This window comes from Corvus hawaiiensis, chromosome 26, assembly GCF_020740725.1.
Source record: "Corvus hawaiiensis isolate bCorHaw1 chromosome 26, bCorHaw1.pri.cur, whole genome shotgun sequence".
NCBI classification, from domain to species: Eukaryota; Metazoa; Chordata; class Aves; order Passeriformes; family Corvidae; genus Corvus; species Corvus hawaiiensis.
In genome coordinates, this window is record NC_063238.1 from 8,265,131 (window position 1) to 8,285,143 (window position 20,013).

Genomic DNA, 20,013 nt, shown 5'->3' on the forward strand with positions numbered 1-20,013 from the left:
ATCATAAAAGCCTGTCACTATACTGTTTGTGAATCATTTTCTCCTAAAAATGAACTCAGAAACTGGTTTCCACCTTGTCAGAGTTACTGTTTTAATTCAGTGGAGTCTGGAGACTAGGCAAAATATGTTGCTAAAATCATGATTAAATTTCTAAATAGTTTCTGGACATTTTTGAAAACAGTTGATAGCACTATTACCACTAAATACTAATTCGTAAATGTGACACTGACACATGTCAGAAGTGACAGTACTGTACTGGATTTTGTGGAGTGGAAACTGATTTGTAAACAAATTCCATAGGGAAATAAATCAGAGGGGAAGGTTTACCACAAAACTACAATTGTGATTTCAGCGTTTTTGTAAAAGTGAGGCTGAAACTCCAAAGGGCCAATCCAAGGAAACTTAAACCTCTTTTGTGCATGAGCAAAAATAAAGGAAAGGGCTTCCATTCACCATGAAGATTTATCCCCTAAATGAAGACACAGGAACAAAATTAGTAAAGAAAAAAAGGATTATTTTTGGCTGTCCTCTATGCTAGTCATATTCAGAGCTCAGCTGCTCTTTCAGAACAGAGAGGAAGATGAGTTTGTTTTTACAAATTACAAGTTACCCCATATTGTAGTACCAATATGACCCTCCATATGCCATCATTAGAAAAATATTAAGTAAAGCAAGATACGTTATTACTTCCTCTGAAAAACTACTGCATTGCCTTATCTGACATATGGCATTACATTCATACACACCATTGAGCATCTGTTGTCAGTAATCAAACAAGAGAGAAAGAATTTTACATCACATTTAATTTAATATTTATAGTTACACAGTAGGTCCAGTGGTGATAAATTTCTCATAAATGTGCTATTTTTTTGAAAAGTGAATGAAGAACTAGCTAGCAATAGCTAATATTATATGTATTTTATTATCTTTATATATAAGTATCCAAGTTTCCTTAACTAAGGAGTTTTTGGGAACCCACTACTACTATCTTTACATTAATTGCAACAGTACATGTATTCGAGTCTGTTTACCTTCTGAGAAGTGATAAAATGTTTGATATCAAGGATCACCAAGAAGGAGGATTTTGCACTACATTGCTGTTGGGCAATACAAGAATCAAACATCCCCAGGCAACAACTGTCCTAAATTACCTCCCTGAAAATGAGGACTTACGAAACTTGTCAGAGAGCAGCACAGGTCATTGCTGGGCTTTAGCACTCACCACTCTCACCTTTAAACCATAACGACTTGATACATTGAAACAAAATGTGTTGTTACTGACCAGTGGATGAATATGCTTGACACAGCCTTTTTAAATGATAATAAGTTTTACTGCTTGGCAGTGAGACAGCACTATAGCTGCCAGGTTGACAGCATTCTCCTGACTTTAGCGTTTCTGGAAAGTGGGACTGACTATCAGAATTTTTGGAAGGCTTGAAAGCAGTTTACATCTTTCTATTCATCTGGATGAGAAACCCAAACCACCAGAATTTTGATTCACCTGTATTGGAAAAAAAACAGAATCAGGTATCTTTGCCAGGTATGCATATTGCTAGGCATAGAATAGTAGTGGATTCATAACCAAATGTATCCTGTTTTTACAAAACAGAACAGTTTTGTGAAAATAAACAAATGTGGCCTCCTGCAGAGATGGAGAGTCCAACATACCTGTCCCCTGTGGTCTATGACATCTGGAAAGCCAGGGAGCCCAGCCAATGCCACAGGTGGTTGCTGCTGCTCCTCTTACTGAGGTGCTGCCTGCATTTCAGGGCAGCTCATTCCCTGCTAGCAGCTGCTGTCATCATCTTGCAGATGCCTACCATGAACTGAGGGAGAGGTTGTGGTGTGACCAGAAATGTCACCAGGCATGTCCAGGGGGCTTCCTCAGTTCAGCTGTGGCCCAGGACATCCCCACCAGACATTTAATGGAGACAAATGTCAGGTTGCAGTTTGTGTAGACTCTAGAGGTCTGTCCAGCTGGAGTTTGTTGATTAGATGCAGACTCACCTGTTTACTACCCTACTTATTCCTGATTCCAGTTTGTCCTGTAATGGAAATATAAAGGATAAACCTCTATTCTAACAACACTTTATGGTCTAACAACATTTTATGGTCCTACAGTCCTGTTGGTGTGCTCTTATTCATCATTAGCCTTAGTGTGTGAATTACCTGAAAATGCATCCTCATTCCTACTAACACAGTGAATTCTGAAGCATTTAATGAAGGAAGAAATACTGGAGGGACATTACACTATTTAAGTTACCTCTACATACTCTTTCAATTTATTTTTTGTTTCTTTTTTTTTTTTTTTTTTTACATTCAGTTATCATGCAATGCCTGAGAAAGCATTTGTTCTAGTTCCTATGGAAACATATGGATAGATATAACACACACAACCAAGGGTAAATCTTTGAGGTGGTGCAAATTAAAAGCAATTAAACAATATAAATATAAATACTAGGAAAAAATCTTGATTCTAGATAGGTTATTGGCAAAATATTGCAGCAAAGGCATGATCCCCCCTTCTGGTTTTTTCTGTTTCAAAATATTGGATGAATAATCTGTCACAGGAAAGCAAATCTAAAAAATATATATATATATACTCATGCAACTGTGTGCTTTTACATTCCCCTAGCAAAATGTACAAAATGGTCTTCATTTCCAGTTGTATTCTCCATTGACTGTTGCAGAACACTGTTGAAGCTAAGAGATTGTCTTTACATAATATATGGTGCACGGTGTAGGAAAAGGGAGGTCTTAACTGCGGAAGATTTCTAGCAGCAGCAGAAGTTACCTCCTTGAAAGTACCTTATGTTTCATATGGAATTCAAAATGTAAGGTTTGTCCAGACAGGGTGCAGACAAATTGGAAGGAATGGCATAATCTAAATAGTGTGTGAGCTTCCAATTTTTCATTGGAAGAACATAGCTTACTCTAAGGTGTGAATCAAATAACTTGAGGAAATTCCCCTTGAGTTTCTGAACAAATTCAGTAGAATATTTTAGTCTGTCTTCAGTAAAGAATTCATTTCTTACTGTTGGTTGGCTTGAATAGGTATGAAGATAACAGTCAAGACACCATTTCCATGCAAGCCAGCAGCTCATTCATTTTTCATTAAGGAAGGGGATAAATCACTCAAATGATGAGAGTACCTCCAGTGCATTCCCACAATTCCTCCCTTAAGCACAAGTCAGAAATTTCTTCCTGAAATTCAGTAGAAAAGAATCACCTCAATCACTTCAGAAAAAAAAAAAAATACTGGATATTCTCCAGAATATTAGTATGTCACAGCAGCAGTGATAAACACACAGTACAGCTTTGAAATGTTCTTGTGTGGGTGAGGAAATCCCAAGTGCCCAGAGCCAGCTGTACCTGGCACTACAGACAGCTCAGTGGGTGAGGCATATTCTCCTCTGCTTCATACATTGAAATGATACTTGGTCATTTTGATCAAGCTGGACTTCTCCATTCATTCTTTTTTTGTACAAAGATGAGGAAGAGTTTAGGAGTGTAAAATTTCATATTATTTTTAAGATCTCTGTTATACCAATGGCTTGTGTGAGTGTTCAGCTGCCAAAAGATACAGAGCTGCAATCACTAGCTTCCATCCACAGTTTTGGATTCTGGCTGTAGAAATATGCTCATGTATGATATGTAGTCATTTATATGAGCCTTCGGGAGCACAGGTAAAGTATTTAGAAATATCTGTATGGAAAGCAAAATAGATTTTATGTACTATTTTCAGAAAGCACTCATACAGTTTTCTGTACAGATAAATGTGTCAGAACAGTATCATATCATGAGACAATTTTACCAATTTTGATAAATATGTACATGTATATATATGTATATATGTGTGTAGGTGAATATGTATATCCATATGGATGAGTATGTAGTTGAATATATACATATTTTGGTTCAAACACAGGTATATGCAGACTGCCCTTAACTTTGAATTGATTTCCAGACTGATAGCTAGAGTTTTTAAAGATTAGTTCACTACTACCTGATTGATTTCTGTTTCACAAATACAATTAGCATTAAGCATTTCCACCATTGATTCAGAATATTCAAACTAGATACATGGAAGAATATTTTTACAGTGAGGATGGTGAAACACTGGAAGAGGTTGTGCAGAGAAGTGCCAGGTGCCCCATCCCTGGAAACAAAACTCAAAGTCAGCAGCCTGATCTAGATGAAGATTTCCCTGCTCAGTGCAGTGGCGGTCAGACTACATGGCCTTTTAAAGATTTCTTCTAAACCAAATTATGGTGATTTGGTGATTCTATGAGTATTATATGCCATATAACATATAAATATATATATATATCTATACATATACATACATACATTTGTACATTTGTACAACTATCTACAAATTCAACAAAGGCAGATGCAAGGTCCTGTACCTAGGGAAGAATAACCCCCTGCACCACTGCAGGCTGGGGCTGACCTCCTGGAAAGCAACTCTGCAGAGAAGGCCCTGGGGGTCCTGGTGGGCAACATCCGTCCATGAGCCAGCAGAGCCCTGGTGGCCAAGAAGGCCAATGGTGTCCTGGGCTGCATTAGGAAGGGCATTGCCAGCAGGTTGAGGGAGGTGATCCTGCCCCTCTACTCAGCCCTGGTGAGGCCACATCTGGAGTGCTGAGTGCAGTTCTGGGCTCCTCAGGAGAAGAGAGACATGGAGCTCCTGGAGCAGGTCCAGCAGAGGGTTACAAAGAGCATTAGGGAACTGGAGCATCTCTCTTATGAAGAAAAGCTGAGGGTGCTGGACCTTTTCAGTCTGGAGGAGAGATGAATGAGAGGAGAGCTTATCAATGCATACGGACATCTTAAGGGCAGGTGTCAAGAGGATGGGGCCAGACTCTTCTTGGTGGTGCCCAGTGGCAGGACAAGGGGTAGTGGTTACAGACTCAAACACAGGCAGCTCCACCTGAGCATGAGAAAAAAAAGTCTTTAAGGGAGGCAGGGCATGGGAACAGGCTGCCCAGAGAGGCTGTGGAGTCTCTCCCTCTGTAGATATTCACCAATAGCAACCTGCTGTAGGTGAACCTGCTTTAGCAGGAGGGTTGGACTACATGATCTTTGGAGGTCCCTTCCAACCGCAACAAGCCTGTGATTTTGTGATAGAAGAGAATTATCTTCAAGTAGGAATATATTTATAATAATGCAGTTTTGTTTAAACTGGAGATCATACCTTTCTCTTAAGATTTTTTGTTTACTACTGTAATAAATAATATTCTTATTAGAATGAAATTACAATTCTGATTTTAGGGGTTATATCATTTAATGAGAGTTCCTTGATAGTGCTTAGATCCATGCATTGCTTCCTTACTCCCAAATACACAATATGCCCATTTTTTTTAACTGGCTCATTTGATTCTAGTTTCTACTAACCTAGCTTAATATTGATTTTGTTTTAGTCTCCACCTTCCACCTCCTTGGCCTTTCTGTTTAAATTAGATCTGTTTTTAAATGGATGCTATCCCAAGCCCCAGTTGCCAGCACCTTAGCCTTTTCACTTAAATTGCATCTATTGTTAAATCAATCTTACTCCAGCATCCAGTGTTGCTCCCTTGAGCTTTCCACTCAACATCACATACAGGCCTAAGTGGAGCCCATTCCTGTCTGTATCTTTCATCCAGCTGCTCCATTAAAATGAAATGTCTTCACAAATCCATTTTCCACTTCCAGTAGTGGTCCTCTTACTTCTTCATTTCTGAACAGTGACAGCTTTGTGTCTGTTTTAGTTTGTGGAGCTTAAAAAGAAACTTTTCAGACTCCCACTCTTCTGTGTAAATGCTATCTCTCCCAAAACTTAACTGTCATGCATATAGGTTATCCTAATTTCTGGGTCTCAGCTTAAGTAACATCCATTTCATTGTTGCTGCTGCCTGAGTGGTGACTTCCCAATCAGCAAATCATGCCTAAGATCTCTGTCTTGTAAAAACTGCTGCCTTTGGTGTGGGAAGTGTAAGCTGCAGCAAATGATGTGCCCCCGGAATGAAGGGGTGTGCTGAGCCAAGAAGGGCACAGGATTAGTCAGGCTCTACACTGGGCTGTAAATTGTCTTTATTATATGCTGATAAGGAATCTGGGAATTCAGTGAGCAATGAACAGTTACAGTTGAGACAACTGTACCCACAGCTACCGTGATATGATGCATAACTCAACCTGTTTGACAGACTCAACAGTCTTGTAGATGAATTAGCAGTTTAGGTGGTCAGAGTTCTCAATGCATTTTCCTTTATGCCCATGCCCAGCCTGCTAGAGAGATGGTGAGGTTTCATCTCAGAAGAAAGAAAAGTCCTCCCTTCTTCTTTACAGATAATAGCCTCAAAAATTAAAACAGCTCCATGCAGACCAGCTGAGCTGAGAGACTGCCGATAAGGTTTGTTCACAATTCTAATAGCACAAAGCTTTGAAATACAGCAGTAGAAAAGACAAAGGTGCTCATTTCCTGTTTTAAGGGAGTATCCATGACAAAAATCATACAATATATAATCATACAAATCTCTTTCAGTCTAATGGGTTCTAGTGTATGTAATCATACATTATAGCCTTAGAGGATATTCAAGCTGCTGTGCAAAGCAGGTACCATAAATTCAAGAGGAGATGGCTAACCAGCACAAATAAATGAAGTACATTGGACCAAGCCATAAATTTCAGGTCACGGTCAGGTAAATTTTGAAGATAATTTTATTTGGTGATAGATACTTTCTCAAAATGTAACAAAACTGAAAAAAATGAATAAGAATTAACTATACACCATTTTACCCATCTTTGAAAGTCTCAGGTCTGAATCTCATAAATCTAAAGGTAAGGAGCATCTTCCACCAAGAAAAGTTGTTGGTTTTGTTTAGAAGAGAAAGGGATAAGGTCAAAGCAAGAGAAAGACCCTTGCAAATAAAGTATCACAAGAGTTACTTAGAAGAACCACAGTCACAGAATGAGAGAAAGGAGCAGCTAAGTCACTTGGTCAGAGCATGGTGCTAATTAACACCAAGGTTGTAGGTTTGATCCCTGTATGGGCCATTCACTTAAGAGCTGGACCCAATGATTCTTGTGGGTCCCTTCCAATTCAGAATATACTGTGATTAAAATATTGAAACTAATTTAGGTGATTGTTTGCTAAACACTTTTCTTTCTCCTGTGAAATTCTTACCTATTCTTTAATTCTCTTTACTGTGCTTCTGATGTCATCACAATTCAACCTTTCATAAAGTAACCTTTAAAAATTCTTCCTGTTTTAAACTTTGACTTGTTGTCTACATGTTGTGCTTTTTAGATTTTCTAGTTCTACTATTTCAGCAACCTTAATGGTTTCAGTATAGAAGATAAGCAAGATTTATAGCAAGAGGTGTTGTCTTAACAAATCAGGAGATATAGCTGTTACGGTTTTCCAGCTGGGCCAGTTGGTCAAATAGAATATATTGCCTGTTCCTAGAAAAGCTGTTTTTCAAGAAGGCTACGTTATATTTATTGCATTTAGTCTGTACTGCTGATGTGCTTTATTTACTCTGTATCATAACGAGTCTTTCGCTTACTGGGGCTCTGTAATTTGGGTCATAGCTGGACTCACTTTAAACTTCATTTGACATTCTTTTGCCTTGAGTCAGTAAATATACAGTTGGCTTTGTTAGCAGTAATTTAATCTAAGTTCATCTGTGTTTTTCTCAATATCACAGATTAGATACAGCAAAATTAAGTGATACTATGTGACTCTGACCATTTATATGATGCCTCTTATTCCTTAGCATTGATTTCTACTCATTTTCTTTTCCTCCTTAATCATGACAGTATGTTATTTTGGAGGACTGAAGTTTGAGAGTTGCAAGGTTTTCATAAAAGTGTCTTTTTACTTCATCTTTCTTGAGGGAGAGTTTTTTTATGGATGAGGGCAGTATTGCATTATCTTTCTTTTTCATTTGCAGATTGATTCACTGGTGGCTTCAAAGTGGTATTAATCCTGTTACAGACTCTACTCCAGACATTCATCCTTCTCCTCATATGAAATGATACCACTTTCTATGGTATGGAGAATGAAAACCATTCTCCTTGCCATCATGTTTGCTAACACATGTGATATTTCTTTCTTCACTCCATCATATATGAGAAGACCACTGGCTATTGTAAGCTCCCATTTTATAATGCTCTACCTTCTTAGTTCTCTTTTTAAAGTTGAGAAAGTAGTGATTTTATGTTTTGGGGTGTTAAGAAGCTAATTTAAGTTGGTGACAGAGATGGTAATATCAAAAGCAATATTAAGAGAAGAGAAAGTTGACTGGAATATGAAGATAGAGCAGGAAGCACTTGGATGTGGTTAAGTAGTAAACTTAGCGGATATATTCACAATGGGTCTAAAATGCTGGGTGGGGTATTATATATAATATATATATAAATATTCTGGGGTAGACTGAGGACACCATAGAAGAACTTGATAGTGCATTTACTGGGGCTGGAAAAGGCCCACACGATACTGATAAATAATATAATAATATTAATAATAAATATAATAAAATATTATTTTGCTGGCTTCCTCATCTTGAAAAACTAAAAGCAAGAAGAAACAGATTAGAGCTTGTTGATTTGTGCTTATTGACAGGGATAAAAAATTGAAAGGAAGATATTGAAAATCTGGAGATCACTGAAGGGATTAATCCACTTCTGTTTCCTATCTGTAGACTTTGATTCAGAGAAGGCACAGTAGGACCACAGGCTTCTGCTGGGAGGGTTTTTCTGCTGGGATGAGGAGACGAGGGCTCCACCAGTGCTGGAGACAGCATTGCCTGCTTAGCAGAGGAAAAAAGGTAGTTTGGATCTAAAGACACTAAAACCCTGGGAGATTTGTGGTAGAAAACTTTGGGGTCTGCCACCTCAAGGATTGGAGCAGACCACCCCTAAGGGAGGTGTTGCCGTGAGTGCAGTGTAGATGCAGGGTGGGGAGCGCATACAATGCCCCACACGAAGGAGCAAATGTCGTGGTGAAGCAGGATTTCTACACAGAATATCACTCATAGTCATGAGGGCAAAGGCAGAGTGATAAATGAGGAGGAGGATGAGGAAATGGAAACAGCCTCATCTGAAATGGAGAAAGATGTTACAGAGTGTTAATGGGTTTGATGTCATAAAGTGGCAAATAGCATCAGATCAGTATTCTTTTGAAAAAGCTGATACCTGACCTCTCAGGCTGCTGGAAGTACAAGTTTTAGCACCTGTAGCAAGCTCAAGATATCAAGTCTTTTGAGGTAAAGATGGTAGTTCTGTACCTGGATCCCAGCAAAGTCAGCTGCTAATAAAGGAAGGGCCAGGGAAGAAGGAGACTTCCCTGACTGACAGCAAAAGGTATTAATGGGCAGGCATGTTAAGCAGATTTTAAAGCAAATTAAAAAAGAGTTATAAAGGAAAGGAAAATTGCAACATGGGCTGAATGTGACAGAGCTTTAGTCAGTGAGACCTTTGAAGTGGATGTGCACAGTTCCCTTTATAGAAAACTTCCCAAAAACACTGCAACACAAAACTCATAAAAGGCAGAATTAATTGCATTATAAACTAGCAAATGGAAAACTTTAAAATGGAAAACTCAAAGTTACTGGATCATACAGAACAGAAACAAGAGGCTTGTAGCATTTCCTCCAGTGTTTTCTGTGTCTACATAGTTGAGAACCATTTGAGCCTCAACCAAGTCTCCGGCTTCCTGACTTGCAGGGTATTCTGCTTGGCCTCCCAAGTTCTTCTTTCCATCATCTCTAAGGCCCACCTGGTTTGCTGCTCCCTACTGCAGCCTCTGCTTGAGGAGCAGGTTGGCAGCTCCTTCCCTCTCTGGCTTGCATCCTGTGCTGTGCTGTGAACACACACACTCTCCTGAATGTCCTTGGCTCACTTCACTTTTTCTAAGACATGTAAAGATACAAACACATGAAGCAAGTATCATGTCATAGAGGATGATAATAGCAAATTTCAGAAGCAGTTTTTCATCCCTAGGAAGGTAGAAAGCTGGAAAAAATACAGAACCACTCGGTAGTAAGAAGAATCCCTCCAGTTCTGTAACCTACTTTTTTAAGATAAAATTAATGTTCTGATGTTGTGAATAGATGATGTGAACTTTCTTCAATACGTAGAAATCCTTTCCTCCAAATGTTGCACATGTTCTAATATGTCATGTATTTGATCTTGCAAGTACTTTTTCTCTAGGAATTTTATCCTTAATTATTTATTAGCATTGAACAAGTTCAGCATTAATTTTAAAAATAGGGAACATTAATTTCACATACTAAAATATCAGTGACTTGTAGTTAAGGTTAGAAAAATCAGTTGTGATATTCTTGGGTATATAATAACCAGGCAGTTATAAATACCTCAAAAATAAATAATTGGATCATACTGAAAAATAACTGAAGCCAAAATAAATTCTATGGATACAAAGAATGACAGGCCAGGAATAGAGCCCTGTGGGACTCAACTGATAGAAAAAAAAACCCTAACAACTTGAAAGAACAAAACACCTAACTTGCAACCTAGCAATGAACTGTAAGTGGAATAGATCAATTCCAATTGGTCTGAGCATCTGCACTGAACATTTTTTAAAGAATGCTGTAGTTTATGGCATCAAACTCAGCAGTAATATAAAGGCACACTAATACATAGCGTGTATTCCTGAATCAGAATACCAAAAAAAGATCAAAGCATAACTTCAAAAAGCAGATTCAGAGCTCTGTCTCTTTTGAAGTCAACTTGGACACATTTATTGTGAAGATCACATGTCTAGAGGTGTGACTGAAGCTGTAACAGCCTTCTGTACAATAGTCTTGGGACTATTTGAGCTGCCATTTTAGTGGATAGACTGGATATGTGTTATCAGAACTCAATGGCATATTTCTCTCCCAATATTGTGTGAATGTAATTGATAAATGTAGCTTCTGGGCATTTAATATCTTTTATGCATGGTTTATTTTTCCTTTGCAGTCTTAATTTGTACATAGGCAGTATAACTTAAAGTAACTTAAGGAGGGAATCACGGAACATTCCGCACCAAAAGGGAATAGATCAAGAAGGGTGTCAGAAAGAGGAAAATCAGTAATTAATGAAGAGTGATTTTTCACAATTTCACATCTCTAATTTTATCACTGTATTAAAAATTATCTAGGAAGTTTTAATTAGAATTGTTTACAATTTACTTTGGTCATATGCAGAAAGAAGGCTACCCTTCACTGTATTTGAAATTTCATACTAGAACTAGCAATAGCACCTTTAAATACAAGTCTTGAAAAAAGACCCCCACAGCTTTATTTGTTTGAAACATTTTTAAATACAACTTCCATATATTGGTATTCTCACTAGGATGATAGCATTTTCATTAAAATGAGGAGCAGAAAAAAATAGTGACCTATATAGGAAGGAAAATTATCATCAGACATACTTAGTTCGAATTGCATTGCTGAAGAACAACGTAAGTCATAGGCAACTATGCTGAGATGTATGGAATGGTTGATGCCCAAGCTGATAAGTATTTAGAGAGAGTAGAATATGTCATTTTAAACTAAAATGAAAAACTATTCCTCATCAAATTAAACTTTGCATATGGGTTGCAGAAAGCATAATGTCACAAAAAATTGATGTCTTCCAAAGCCTAAAGGAAACAATTTATACATACCTGCAGCTTAAAGGATATTTTTTTCTGATACTAAATTAGTGATAGTAAACTTGTGATAAGTCTTTTCCTACATGCCTTATGTGTGATAACCATACTTTTCTAGGGACTTTTACCATGTAGTGGCCAGGAGTCCTTAATGACTTGAAAGTCACTGAAAAATACTTACTTATAGGGGAAAAAAACCCAACAAAACACCATAATGGGGCAGCCTGTCACTTAGTTTCAGTAATGGGATGGTATGGCTGTAAATAGCTTTCAAAGGCATGGCACTGAGAAGATATTTGAAAGATACTTTCAGATTTGGAATGACTGGGGAGGTCTGGGTTAAGAAGGTTGGAGCAATCTTCACTTCCTAACATCTTAGATCTTCTTCATACTTCCTTCGTCTTACTGGGCAGTCATGTCCTTGGAGAATAAATGATATTGATATCTTGGATGTCACATCACTGATAAAATGAGGTGAGAGTCCAGTAGCAAATATCATAGATAAAATTTCCATGCCAGTGCCCTTTCTAAGGCAGCTTGTGAGAGGTTCCTTCATGTTACAAGGTAGAGCAGTTTTTTAAATTATGATCTATCCCACTGGTGAAGACAGAAGAAAATCTGGTGCAAGTATCTTAATAATTACTGTGGAACATTGAAATATTCCTCTCCTAGCTTCCAGTAATAAAAAATTAAGTAAAAGGTTGTCTCTTAGTAATTTTCTACCACTTTAGCCTGTTTTAACCTGATTACCATCTGCCAGTACTTTATAGAGACAGAGCAGAAATCAGAGCGCCACATATGATTACTGATGTCTCTTCTTCTCCCTTTCTTAATTGTCTTGCACTCATTTTCCCTCCTTTATTCCTCTACATAAATGAGAAGCTATGCCTGTGATCCTGTAATGGAATGTGTGATTCTTCTGCTACATGGCTTGAGACTTAGGTGCTCAGGCTTAGTATGAAGAGGGGAAAATGGGTAGTATTGGCTCCAGACAGATAGCTGGGTCAGCTGGGCTGGAGCAGTGAAAGCTGTAAGGGCAGTGGATCTCTTGAGGGTAAAAGGCAACTGAAAAAGTAGACACCCTAGGAAAAGACATGCTTATCTGGAAAGTTTACGTAAGCTACAACTGCAAACATTGGAAAGTCCAAAGTTTGGACTTTATGCATGTAGCACTGACTTATCATCAATCCCCCAGTTTTGCTTCCTCTTTCTAATTGATTTTGGTTCCTTTTCTGATAGTTACACCCTCCTCAGTTGCATACCTTTTCTTAATGAATGTAATTGCATTGATGCATTGCCATTCAAAAAAATCTCAGTACAAGGAAAATAATTCAGTGCAAAATAGTATTTAGAACCTCACAGGTTAAGAAAATCTTCTGTATATAAAAATACAAGTTTGAGCAGCTGCTAGTCTGCCTCTCTCTTGGACAGGGGACAGCTGGAGGTGCCAACCATTCGAGCCATCAGCTTTGGGGCTTACTTGCATTTATAAAACAGGGAGGCAAGCATCAATAGGATCTAAGGTATTCCAGGCCAAGAGACTTCAGGATTTACTAAGAATTGTGCTATCACCATATTGCTGCTCTGTTCATACCCTGCACCTCCAGACATGCTTAGAATTTGCCAACTTTGAAAGAAGAAATTAGTAATATACCAATGAGCTGACAAGCTCTGGCAGCTGTTTGCACAGGGCTTGCCAGCAGGTCAATGGGATATTGCCAGAGAAGCTGAATTCCAGATGAGAGGGTGGAAAAGAAGAAAGGATTTTTTTTTTTCTGAGCTCTGATTCTTTTACACAAGCTTCAAACGAAAGCAAATTTTAACTTGCATATGGGTGAATGCACTGGATAAATAGTAGCAAGGCAACCCGAAATGTCATCTGTCTAGAAAAGAATAACCCTCAAAATTACTGATGACAGTGGATACACTTTCTTCAGCCAGCAGCATACTGCAGTTTTCTCACTCAGGCAGATTATGACAACCGTTCCTCTGATATGGCCCGTGAATGAATGAACATCACTTTAATGGACTGCCTGCGGTGGACAGTCAGTACAGATTTGCACTTCCAAGCACAGCAGGTAGTGAACTCTAAAGGAACATTTCACACTGGCCATTAAGCATCCAGCATGACCACAAAACTGAGGTGGTACAAGAAGAGAGCAATTCCCTGGGAATAGGGATCATGTTTTGCAGCCAGCTGCAGATAAAATAACCAGCTTCTGCTGTAACCTGCTATTATCTGTGGGATGCTAAAAAATCCTCTCCCTAGGATTTTAAGTTTCTCTCTGCATGACTGCAGTTAATGACTGGACTACATGGGGTGTTCCTTGTTTAGTGACTGAATATCCCTACTGCTAAGTTGTGGTTGTTGGTTTGGTTTGGGTTTTTCTAATTTAACGCATAGTACTATAGCACACTGTTTTTTAACTGAACTTTCTTCCAGGCTTATGCAACTTTCTGAAGCTATTTAGTGTAGCTCTATGAATCTGTGGTAGAAATTATCCATAATCCATTAATCAGGTAGAAATAAAAAACCACAATTATTTTATATAATCCTTAAACCAATGTTTTCCCCTTGGAAAACCTATATGAATGTTGCTGCTATTTACTTTTGGCCATTTAAATACAGGTAGGTATGCATCCAAAAGTTCATTCAGTGTGAAGTTTTAAGATATTTGATGCCTTCTTGCACTGAAATGTACATAGTAATGTCTTTGCCTCCAATGAAAAGAAAAATTCAATTTTCTTTGTTTAATGGCCATTTGTGGTCTTAGTCCTGGAAGACTACTAATTATAAGGGATGAAAATACCAGGTAAAATCAAAACTAATTTTTAAAACTTAAAGTAACTTATAATTCAAATAATTGATGATCAATCTTCATATTAAAGAGCTATCAGCCATAAAATAGAGTGCATAATGAAAAATGGCACATTCCATTGCCTTGTGCAGTAGAACAGCTTCTTGCCTTGAGACTGAACTTCACATGAATTTTATGGTGAACTTCAGCTTTAATACTACATAAGACATCTTGGATTGCAAAAGAGAAAGCCTCAGCTAAACAGGTTTGAGCAGCTCATCTCAACACTTGCTGGATGGTGCTATTAAATATATTCTCTTTGTCAGAACAAAGACACGTCTGTTGTCAATCATTAATACATCTCAACTTCATTTCCTGCTCAAAACGAATTGTTGGTAGAAAGGCCAGTTACTTTAAATTCTCTCCCTGCTTACAATTGCAGATGATGATTGTGATTGCTGAGAGGAATGATGTGCGGTTCTGAAGTGGTGAATTGCCTCAAAAACATTCTTTTAGCTCCTTGTGTTAACATGTGCTCAATTTAAAAAAAAAAAAGACAAAACAAAAAACCACCAGGCCTTTGGAAATCAGGGAAAACTAAAGTACATAACAAAAAAAAATCACTCTGGATGTGATTTATTCTAAAAAATTGCTCAGTAAATATGTAATGTATTAGACATCTAGCATCCAGTGAGGTTCCCAGCACATGAAGGAGATTGATCCATTAAAGCACATCCAGAGGAAGGACACCAAGTAGATTAGAGGGATGGAGCACCTCTCCTATAAGGAAAAGCTGAGAGAATTGTGATTGTTCAGCCTGGAGAAGAGAAGGCTCCAGGGTGACCTTATTGTGGCCTTCCAATACCTGAAGGGAGCCTAAAAGAAAGATGGAGAGGGATTTTTTATAAAGAGCATGTAGTAACAGGATGAGGGGGAATGGCTTCAAAAGAAAGAGAGTAGGTTTAGATTAGATATTAGGAAGAAGTTCTTTACTGTGAAACTGAGGAGACACTGAAGCAGATTGCCCAGAGGAGCTGGATGCCCCAGTCCTGGAAGTGTTCAAGGCCAGGTTGGATGAGGCTTTAAGCAGCCTGCTATAGTGGAGGGTGTCACTGCCCATGGCAGAGGGGCTCGAACTAGATGATCTTTAAGGTCTTTTCCAACCCAAACTGTTCTGTCATTCTATGGTTTTAAAAATCAACTTTTACAACAGTTCATCTGCAAGTATTTCCTCTGAAAGGGTTTGATCCCATTAGTGCTGAAGTAGATTTTAATGTATGTTATGTCATTTAGTGACAACATTCTGGAGGAGAGCTGCAACATGAAAGAAATATGGTAAAAAGAGGAGGTGCAGATAGGCTGGGACTGGCACTCAGGCTGGGCAAGCTCTTCGGCACATTATGTCCTGCTCAGACAGTTTTAAGAGAACAGTCTTTCTTGGGGCAGAGGTGATGCTGTATGACTGAAGTACATCAAGTTCAGTTTTCAGCCATATTGCACCATTTCTGGACTCAGGAGGAGAGGCAAACTAAAGTCAACAGGAGCATTTCCACAGACTTCAGTGAGTATTTCACTAGTCTGTCAATCTCTAAACCTCATTTTCCTGTCGTCTCCTCCCAGATAAGCACTCTTTATTGGTCTACCTAGTGCACACATTGACTGGGAAGGGATTGTTTTTTCATTAGCTGTTCATACAGCAATTAGCAGAATGAGTTTCAAAATTCTGCTTAGGACTTTTATATATATGCCTATATATAAACAAATGAAGGAAGTTGCTTTCCATGCAAACAAAGAGTCCTAATGTACTGTGAATTTATCAGCTCTGGACATGTCTGCTAAAAGCCCTTTGAAATCAATAGAATAATCTTTTCCACAAACCTACTTTTATGATTTCTAGGATAGCTTGAAATTGTGGCCTTTTGGAGCTGCCTAAAATCTTACCAAAATAGTAAAATACAAGACTCAGACTAAAATGTCTTTTTTAAAAATCATTATCTCCGTAGAAGGAACTAAAAACTTCTCAAGAGTACATTATTTCTGACATGGAAAGTAGAAGGATTCTGAAAAGGTGTCCTGACCCCACAAGTTCATCCAGAGAAGATGCTGCTGCTTTTTCACATTTAGTTATCACTTCTTTATTCTTAACTCAGCTCTCATGCCTTTGGTTTTTGTTGATGCTTTCCTGCAAGTTTATTGAGCCTGAAGAGTTTAGGTGAAATTAGGTTCACAACTATACTATTTTCATTGCCTGAATTTCTAAACACTTATAAAGGAGTCCAGGGGAATTACTAAATACATTATATCTATATCTATATCTATGTCTATAGATATTTATAGGCTGAGATTGCACTAAAGAGAATCAGCTGTTTTACCCCATAGTGGTTTCTCTTTACATGCTCTGCACATCCATGAACGCTCCTTTTGCACACACACTGGCAGAAGTGTGAATGTCTGCTCATCCAACTGCTGCCTGTCTTTCTGAGCATGGGGATAAATAGACCCCAAGCAAGACAGAGCATGGACCCTTCTATAAGCAGTTTCCACAGCATCTTTATCTACTTGGTTTATTTCTTGTATGCAAACGTGTGCATGCACTTATTTTTTTTTTTTTAACATAATTTGTCCACATTTCTTTTTCAGTTGACATATTTTCATTTCCATTTGTTCATTTCTGGAACTGTTGTATTTTCAGTTGATTTCATAGGCGGACTTGACACATACTCCTACCGTCAGCCCCCCCAGGAACATGTTGAGTTAAAGCCTGTAAAGCCTGTAGGTAAGGTTCTGGTCCCACGGACCACATTAATCCTTCTAACTGACCTGAACTGAAAGCTAACCTTCTCCTAAAATAATTTGGGCATCAGATTACTGATAATTTAATTATATTTTAATTAGAACTTAATTAAAAATTAATCCACATAAAACATTCGAGTAAGGACACTTTGTCATTGATGGCATATCCGCTACAGCAAGGATTAGGAGTTATCACCATGTCTGCTACGTCGCACCTCGTCTTAACGCAAGGAGAGGCTCTCACTGAAGGATGGAATTGCTTCCTTGCTGAACTTTTAGCAAGAAAAGAGCTGGTTTGTCACTTCTGCTGCTGCAGAAACCTTAATGAGATTAACTCATTTGTAGAAAAGCAGAAGTTTTTACATTTGTCTAGCTACTGAAAGAAAAGGTTTTGCTGAAAAATTGCTTGTCAGCTTAAAATCTAACTATCTGTAGAGTTTCCCTGGAAGTTCATTTTCTCTTTGTCATCACTTATTTGCTTGCTCTATGAAAATCACATTTTCATAGACTCTTCCTGCTTTGCTACCTAATAAGTTTGAATGCATAGCTGTTATTTTTATTTGGAACAAATTAGGGTATGGGGAGACATTACTAGTATATGTATTTTGGCAGAAGCTCATATAACTTCAAATAGATGATTTTTTTAAGTATTATTGGTAAACCAGAAGTTGTTAATTTCAAAATTCTTTATGGCTGGAACTTGTTGTGGTGTTGCTTTCTGTCTTTAAATTTGCCTTTGATGCCTCTTAAATGCAACATGAAATGCACGTACAGCTAATTGACTGAAACTAATTTAATGACTTACTGTATTTTACTTATCAGTTAACAGAATTAGAAGGGGTTGAAGGTTTTTCCTGGTGTATGCATATGTGCATGTGCTAGGAGTTTTAATTTAAAGTGGAAAATTGCAAAAAATATATTTGGGGTTGGAATTGACACCTTAACTTTGTGACTTTATTAGCTTTTTCCAGTCTTTTAAATAAATTTTATTCATGATGCAGCTTTCAATTTGTAGAAATAAACAGTCACAAATTTTTACTAAAAAAATACCCAAATATTATAGAATTATAAAGGCCCAAAATTATGGTGTATGCTAGAACAGGAACAAATAACACATTAAGACAACTAAATGAAACTATGAACCTTCTGACTTTTGACTAAAGTACATGCTCTACATTGAAGTCCACATTTCTTTAGTAATATTTCATTAAATGTCTATTTTGCTGCATTTTCTGTCAGAAAGATTGTGGTGGTGCAAAGATGACTGCAAAATGGGGGTTTGAACCTCCTGAATAAGCTGCTGAAGTTAAATCGATATTCAGGAGCAAGAAGGCCACACCTACAACATTTGCACCTCTACATGAAAGATCTTAATCTCTAAACCTGCATTCAGATTAGTTTTAAGCATCAAGTGCATAAATATTTAGTACTTTCTTAGCAAACTTACTATAATTAAAGAATAGGATAAAAGACATATTCACAAAATACTTACAAATACATTCCTGCAAAGTATATTCATTTGTTTTGCAGTAGAAAAGTCACAGCATCTGATAATTTGCTCTTTGATAGCAGATTTTCAATAAGTAGCTCAAGGGATTTTGGGGTTGTTTGTGATCTTACAGTTCTGGAGAGTAAGTGTAATCTTCCCATTTCCTATGTATGTGTATCTTTGTACTGATGTGAGGACCCTCTCTGGCCTCTTTATTGCTTCAAGGAGTATAAAACTGGGAGAGAAATTATACTGGGTTTCCTTCTTTATTGGTGTTTTGGTTGTATGAAAGATATAGCTTAGATTAATCTAAGATGGGAGGTAAATTAACTGTCAGTGATCAAAGTCTGAATTAAAAGCCAAATTGCTGGGAATAATTTGGTTAGTGGATTGTGCCAGAACTTTGCAGGTGCTTATCTCTTTGCAGCACATTAGCCTTCTTTACTTCTTTTGATAAACTAATTGCTATCTGTATCAGTTGTATACAGTCTGAAAATTCTTAGCATCCCTAAAAAATGTGACTTCTGATGTCCAGGCTGTGCAAAACTCCATTTCTGAGAGTTAGAATTCTCTTAGAACTGAACATGAATAATGCTTGTAAAAATACATTAAAAGCCTTTATAAATGTTACTTTATAGATGAAAGCTTGGCTATATTTCCCTTTTTCTCATCTCTTTTATTTCCCTTATTTCATTCATAAATTACCTAAACACAGCCCACTGAAAATACCATGAGACTATGGTCTCATCCAAACTATGCAGAAGACAGTCTGGTTTTATCAAGTGCTCACATTCAGTATAGTGCCTGCTTAGTGCTGCCATAATTATTAACGATTAGCAAGACTACGATTAGTTTTCCTCCTCATCTCTGAGAAGAAGTTAAATTTGAACTTGTTCCTGTGGGGAACAATTTTTAATCCAAATATGAATGATCATGGCTTGCCTGTTTGCTCTTTGTTCTGCCTGTAATTCCATTAGGCTACAGGGCAAGGAGAAGCAGGATCTTTGCCCTCAGCCAGTTTCAATTAAGATGTGTGTAAGGCAGGAGTCAACAGGGAGAGCAAAAAAAAAAAATTATTGTGCTCTTTTTGGGACTAGAGCACATGGACTGTAAAGAAAACTGTTGGGCCTGTTTGAATCACAATATCAACAGCCAGGTCACTCAGTAATATTTAAAATTCCTTCTTGTACTGATATGTGGAAAAAAGAGGAGGATGATGGCTAGAAGGAAAAAATAAGAAGCTACATTTTGGCTTGCATTAGAGGTTATTAGTACTAATACTAATGATATTATAA

At 37.7% G+C, this 20,013-nt stretch overlaps 1 protein-coding gene across 4 annotated transcripts in view; it reads left to right on the forward strand.

Annotated features, from left to right (window-relative positions):
• NKAIN3 (sodium/potassium transporting ATPase interacting 3) overlaps window positions 1-20,013 on the forward strand; it is a 344,090-nt gene that overhangs the window by 322,382 nt on the left and 1,695 nt on the right. For 2 of the 4 annotated variants that reach the window (XM_048286889.1, XM_048286890.1), the window contains exon 6: window positions 17,129-17,212. The exons of the other annotated variants lie outside the window; for them this stretch is intronic. In XM_048286889.1, coding sequence (XP_048142846.1) covers window positions 17,129-17,212 — 84 coding nt within the window. The remainder of the gene's footprint in view (window positions 1-17,128; window positions 17,213-20,013) is intronic. 4 annotated transcript variants of the gene reach the window in all.